Below are 7344 nucleotides of genomic sequence, written 5' to 3' on the forward strand. Positions count from 1 at the left end.
ACTTATGTTGTTGACCGGGCCTTTTTTTATCTATCTTGGCCATGAAATTGTCCACGATCCACTCTACATCATATATTGCTGGATCTTAGGCGATATCTATCCTCTATACTTTGGTGCCCTCTGATAAACTGAAAATTAAGCTTTAAAAATTAAGTTAATTATGGAAAACTTAGTGGTAAACTATAGTTTTGAAGTAATTCTAAAAATATTTTAATCAAAATTGAAAAAAAAGAAAAAGAAAAAAAGATTTAATACACCACACTTTCAGCATTTCAGCCTTCAAGATTAAGTGAAGGAAAATAAACTGAAAAAAGACTCATATTTTCAATTAAAATTAATTTAAATATTTATAAGTTAAATTTACAAAATAATCTAAATTGTATAAGCATTGAAAATAAGTAATAAGTGCTTAACAAACAATCTGAATCATGTAAGTATTGAAAATAATTAATAAGTGCTAAAAATAAGTTTGTTATATTAGGTTGAAAGATAATAAGCTTTGATACTTTGATGGCTTGTTTGGTTTTTTTACTACAATACTTACTCTGATTTACTCTAATGATTGTGCTGTCACATTACTTACATTTGACTGTAACAATGATTTTACTACATTGTTTGAGGGCATACAAAGTTATCAATTACTGTGAAAATGATAAGTTTATAATATAAAAATATTATGATTATAATTTACATTATTTTTTTTATAAGTATATTTGACTTTTCATTTATATGTCATAAATCCTTGTTAAACAAAGACTTGAAAATAATACGCAAGCATAATAGGCCTATTCCTACAAACATGAGCAGATAATTACACTATGGTCCTGTTTCCACTAAGGAATGAAAGTTAATGATTATTCAACCCATCTAAGACTCCATGCAATAGTGGGTTCTGCAATTTAACATCCATTGCTTACTAAGTAAACTCTCTGGGCCCACAGAGACGTATACCTCTTATTCATTAGCTCCATTATTTTTATCAGCTTATTTTAAAACGTTAGTATCCATAACTCAAGTGACCAACCACATGAAACAGTGTGAACTGAATACCTACCATTAAAAACGTCTCAAGAGCTACAAAAGCTTTAGATCAAGGTAAGATTTGCATTTGCCCTTCATTCATTCATGTCTACGCAACCTTATGTCATGATAGGTTGGATGACAAATAAATATCACTGTAGGCCTACGAAGGTTTCTAGGGTGGACGTTATTATATCTACTGATTTCCTGAGGTGTGGTCTACTTTAGTATTGGATATTCTTCAATTTTGAAAGCATGAACTAAAATAATCTGGTAAAACAGATGGACGGCGTGGAGAAGACACATACATCCACGGTGGTCCCCACAGAGTACGCAATCCGTTCTCGAGCTGGCATGAGCAACTGTGTATGATTTATGAATGCCTGCATACCAAGCTACCTAAATTGCCCGAGTATCATCCAACTCCAAAAATGACATATATGCCCTTTCCTTTTAAAAGGGCCACAAACGATCCTGTTCATGTGAACCGCAGAAAATGGAAGCTCTACTCTCCCAGTTCTCCCTTCTGGCCAGGCAAGCATTGGAAGACAAGTCCTTCGACCCCACCAGGATCGAAGAGCTCATGGAGCTCTTCGAGAGTGAGGCCTACCAATCATGGGCCGCCATGGAAGCCGAGGGCCAGAAGGAGGTCCAAGAGGCGGAGATATCGATGAGAGAAGCCGAGGATTATCTCAATTCGCTGATGGACACTGCAATGGACGACTTCGAGAGGTTCAGCAAGGAACTCGACCGATCTTCCAAGGCCGAGCTGTCAGGCCTGACTCGGGCTGCAGACGCTGTGAAGAAATCCGGGGATCTGCTTGGGAATTCGATGACCGTTGCTTCGAAGAAGTACATGGACGCAGCGCTCCTAGCGGCCACTGCTTCGATGAAAACGGCGTGGAATGGATTCTCTAACACTTCTTCTAAGGTTCATCCTTCTTAGATTTCCTCCTTTCCATTTCATAAATAAGAGGATGTTGCTGTACATCACTGCTCATGTGCTGGACTATTTCCTTTTTCTCTCTTTCCTTGTTGTTTTTAGTTTATGTAATGCTAGCGTTTCGATCTCTATATGCAGTGAATTTTAAATCTTATGGGTGTGTTTGGCTCACTGCAATAAATGTATTTTGTGATTTGGGAAATGGAAATCTAGATTTAGAAATCCCCTTTTTCCAGGAACACCGTGAAAATGACAATTGACTTCAACAGATAAATAGGCGAAAGCATTGCATGTGTGGAAATCAATTTCATTTCAATGGTTTTCCAGAGGATTCCACCAATTACTCTAGTAGAATTTTCTGGAAATACTCATGTGTACATGAAAGAGCTTCTGATAATTCAACTGAAAAAATCACAATATATTTTCTCTCACTTCGGAATGAGTACAAGCAGTACACAGCTCAAGAGTTCGTTTGGCAGCATGGATTTTGGGCTACTAGGAATTGAAATCGAAGATTTTCAATCGAAATCATGTTTGGCACTCCCAAATATCTTGAATTGAAAATCCTCTTTGAAAAAAAAAATTTAATAAATTAAAAAAAAATTTAAATAGTCCTTTTAAAATTCAAGACAAAAGGTAAAGTGCCAAATACTGTTTTCAACTCCCCTCTTTTTAAGGTCCAAAAGGCGCCGAATATAACTTTTGGACTCCCATGGAATTAAAAATCTAAACTGCCAAACACAACAAAGAATGCAAAATTCAGGAGTGCCAAACAACCCCCAAGTGCATTTTATTTTTCATTCTCTGGAAGGTGAAGATTAACTATTGAGGAAATCATGCTTATCAAAGAAGGAAGATCACACTGCAGCGACCCTAGAAGGGTCCTGTAGAGTGATCTCCTCACTGTACAAGTGGCAGGGAAACGTATTGGTTGGACCGTCCATCTAATGGGTTGTAGCCTGGATGACTCATGTTTCAAAATAATGGCTCCAATTAGATAATCATGTCCACCAAATGTCTCGAATTTCCTCGATGAGTGTTTGGCCATTGACTATTTTCATCTATACGACCATGGACATCTAATTATCAATTGTTGAGTTTTAATTGCTAATTTACATTTGATTTCCACCCAGGGAATGGTTAGTGTTGATGCTCAGATCTAGTTGTCCCTGCTAGCCTGCCTTGTACCTGCAAAACCAATTGACAATGGGGTCCTGATTGTAGTCGAGGACCTTCCGATGCTTAAGTTAGAATAGGCACATAATGGGTTTAGTCGAGTTAGGATAATATTGCATACATATTTTCGTAGTTTGGATCCTTATTTATAATCCTTTGCTATCTCTTATGTGTATGGCAATGCATCTTTTAAGCAAATGCATATCATAGAATGGATCTTCTTCCAGATATGTCATGCTAATTTTGGCGAGGTTTTCGATGAAGATCTCAGGGAGGTAATCCTTTCCGCATATGAATGAAATATCTCCTAGTGGTCAGCATCCGAGGAGATCGATGTTGATAGCCGAGGCCGACCTTTAAGTCGTTGGCCGAGGTCTTACTGATTGAGGCTGATAACTGAAGTCAATGACCGAGGTCGGAATTGAGTCTTGAGGTCTGGACCCCCTTGGTGGTCATCTCTTGAGGTCGACTTCTATAGCTGCCATTTGGTTGAAACGATGTGGTGTCAGCTAGACGACCGAGATTACCACCCATGGTTGATGCTTGAATTAGTCGTGGGGGTTGTGCTTGGTATCGGAAGCCGAGCTCATTCACGACTTCTCATCCGGGCTGTTGTCCTTGTGTTGCTTCCATCTTATTCCGGTGGTCAATTGAGTTTTAGCCATAACGATTAGGATAATCTAGAATACGATTGCTAGGGCATGTGCCACTGGCAATTGGGCCACACTCCTTGAATAGTTTGGATTAATGTACATGCATTCGGTGGATGATCACAACTATTTAAGAAATGGGGGAGAAGCACATAGTATATAATCTAGCCCAAGAAAACATAAGGGTAAAATGGGAATGTTATTTATAACTCAATTATTGAGTTCGTGAATATGTACTAAAAGAGTCAAAAGGAAATGCACCTTCTGTATGCACTTTTTATATAAAGGAAATGATTCGATGCAAAACACCCATAATAAAAGCTCGCTATCTGATCAATGTGGACCACTTTATATTCTTGGGGAGTTATTGGATACTCTGGCGGAGTATGATACTTGATACTCAGGTACTCGGAAATGGTACACTAAGAACCCACTCTGCCTAAGTCACAGTCCCAAAATCAGATGGATTGACCAATCCTTACCTCTGATTAGTGGACAATTGTTTGCTGAAAAATGACCATTGGATATTGTTCATTTTTAACCGTCCAATATATGTCTACAATCCGACTATCAGATGATCCAATAAATATGATTTTAGGTTGTTGATACTTCTAAACTGGATCCCGTAATTTTGATGGTTTAATTTCAATGATCCCAGGATTCCTGATACTATAGGGTAATGGGTTCTGGGTTGGGTTGGATCAGCTCTGCTGGACCTTGACCTGACTCGAACCCAACCCATTGCCACCCCTATATTGAATTGGTTGTGGTTTTGTTCGGCTAGGAAATGAATCCCAATTGGTATGGTTCGGGCCAAGCTAATATAGGTCAGGGCTTTTGTTTAACCCGCCCTAATCGGGCACATATAGCTTATCAGTGGGTTGGGTTATATGACCTGGCCAGGCTGGGCTAAGTTGTGCATAGCCCTAGTGTTATGTTTCATTCTTAAACTTGAGTTAGATGATGACAGGTATTAGGTGTATCAACAAACTTATGAGTCATTTTAAAGAGCTAAAATGTTGGTTAGTTTTTTATCCTTTTGTGGTTTTCTTTGGTCCCATATTAAATGGAACGTGAAAAGAAACAAAGTTTATATATCTTTGCTCAACATAAATTCTTGTCAAGTGTGTTGAACTATGCTCAAATATGTACGCGCATGCAGAAAGGGGTGCAACTGGTGGGAATTTTGGTCCATAAGCCTTTAATCGGAGGTGTGCGCAGATGCATACCTACATATACTCATGCACAATGAGAGGATGCAATCGGACCCTGGGTAGGGAGGGGGGTACAATTGGACCCTGGGTGGCTTCCTTGATTAGAGTGTCGCCCAATTTTGTTGGCCCACTTTATAAGGCAGAATAAGGCAAAACGTGCATCCGTGGCAAAACGGGCATCCATTATTTGGACATGTAAAATGTCGCAGCCGTTTCTCTCTTAACGTGGTTTTGAAGTTTTAAAAAATGGATTAGGATTAAGCTTTTTGTATCGCCAAAATGCAAGAACTCTCATTTTTCCAAGATATCTTGGGAGAAAGCAACCATCCTCCTTTCTCCAAGATATCTTGGGAGAAAGCAGCGTTGGTGGTCTTTTGCACCGAGGGCCGCGAGTATCTCAAAGATAGCGACATGTACGCACCTCGACCCAGCGCTAATCCGATCGTGCTACCTACAAAGATATGCAAATCAGGTGTCGGATTCTTAAGCATAAACTCATTTCCATTGAATATTTTAAGTTTACATTGGCAGTACTCCTAACAACAAGCTGGATCCACTCAAAGGGTAATGGATCGGGTCAAGTTCGGGTAAGAATTATTAGCCGCCTATGTGCGCTGACACTAACCCCGCCCGGACCCAACCACGCATACTCAGAACTCTTTAAGCAGTACAAACGGGACCTTTAATCAAACAAGGGGGTTCATCCAAATGGGGTGGTCTGGTTTTTTAATTCTAGGCCCCTGGACTTGGATCCGACCAGGACACAAACCCATTGCCATCCCTTTTCCCTACTGGGTGAGATGGTGGTGATAGACCCTTCAGTGGTAGTTTTGCTAACCTGAGTCGATCACTCTTTGCACGTGCTAATATTGCACACACGCGACAAGGCATCCACATGTGCCAAACAGGTCATCCACAGTTCGTTTATAACGTGGGGGCCTTATGGTGAATTTCCGTAGCCGCAAAAATCAGATGGTCCAGTCATCAAACAGGTCACACGGGTACGAAAATGGACAGTTAGGCAAAGGCTACTCAACGGTCTACATTCAAAATACATGTACAGCTCACCTGACGAGCGGGATTGCATGATCTCTAGCCTAGGACAAAATATCCATGTGGACCACCAGTCAACGTCTTGCATGAGCTTCTGTTTGGCACGTGCGAATCCTTAGGATCACAACATGTCTTTACCCGTGGGATGTAGATACTCAGATGTCTGGATAATCAGAGCAGTCCATCATATGGGGAGGGCACTATTTGAAACTGGATATGGTCCAATAATTACACGAAAGATGACCAGGACCATTGATTTGTAAAGTTGAATGTTGTGAGTCATTAAAACTCTCCTTTCTAATGGTCCACATTCACTCTACATATCTATGGTCAATCGTCCCTTCAGCGTAACTTTCTTACGGACTGGGTTTCGGTATTGACCCCTACAACACTTTCGGTGCTGGAAAAAGCTTTGTGGGTCCTACCATATGCCCAATTTGACTTCCTTTTGGATTCACAGAGCAAAAATGTTGGGCCACTTGCTTAACGGTTCCATTATTGGACAGAACCCAGAACAGGGGGTGACTCGTACAAGTCGCTCCAAACTCGGCCGAGTTGAGCCCAAATCAGGCATATTTCCATCGACCTGACTCGACCGAGTTCAAATCGACTCCGAGAAATCACGTTGGACATGGACGATTTGTCAATCCATGATCCACGGTCGGACTCAACAAACTATATGGTTTGGATTACCAAACCGTGTCCTCTATTTTTCACAACTCGTGTATATTGAGTTCACTGTGCTAGTGAACACTGGCTCCACAGGTGGTAAACTCCGACATGTTTTATGCGATTTGAGTCGCTCATTAGGCAAATTCTGCGCAGGTTGATAAGTTTTTAAAAACCAGGATATTTGATTTGTCAGGTGAGCTACTAGTGTACGTTGAATCTGAAAAGTTGTGTGAGACTGGCCAATTTCTCGTAAGGGATCATTTGAATGGTCCTGAATGGTTAAACATATAAATGGTTTATATCTTGTAATTATATGTTCACGCCTAAGGTAGTTTAAAGAAATAATTCATTAAAAAATATTCAAATAATGTACAAAAGTGGATTTTAAAGTGGATCATTGGATTAAGCCCATCTTAATAAGGTTTAGGATTAATCCTCACATAAAATCAAGCAGTAGATGAGTTATATAAGTGGGCCCACTACTTCAAATGGTCTTTTATAAGATTAATAGCTAGATATTCCGCTGTGAGGGAGTTGAAAAAGGTGATAAATCATTTATAACCAATAAATGATTTACAAATATTTTAAGGTATGCACCTGCATGTTTTTTTTTCCT

The 7344-nt window shown here is 39.8% G+C and overlaps 1 protein-coding gene across 1 annotated transcript; it reads left to right on the plus strand.

The window, feature by feature from the left end:
* The first annotated feature begins 1485 nt into the window (after positions 1 to 1485).
* Positions 1486 to 2185, plus strand: LOC131242515 (uncharacterized). The gene has a single exon (XM_058241208.1). It carries the CDS (start codon positions 1517 to 1519, stop codon positions 1964 to 1966), a length of 450 nt encoding a protein of 149 aa, XP_058097191.1. The 5' UTR covers positions 1486 to 1516; the 3' UTR covers positions 1967 to 2185.
* The last annotated feature ends 5159 nt before the right edge of the window (positions 2186 to 7344 follow it).

The sequence above is a fragment of the Magnolia sinica genome, chromosome 4, assembly GCF_029962835.1.
Source record: "Magnolia sinica isolate HGM2019 chromosome 4, MsV1, whole genome shotgun sequence".
Lineage (NCBI taxonomy): Eukaryota > Viridiplantae > Streptophyta > Magnoliopsida > Magnoliales > Magnoliaceae > Magnolia > Magnolia sinica.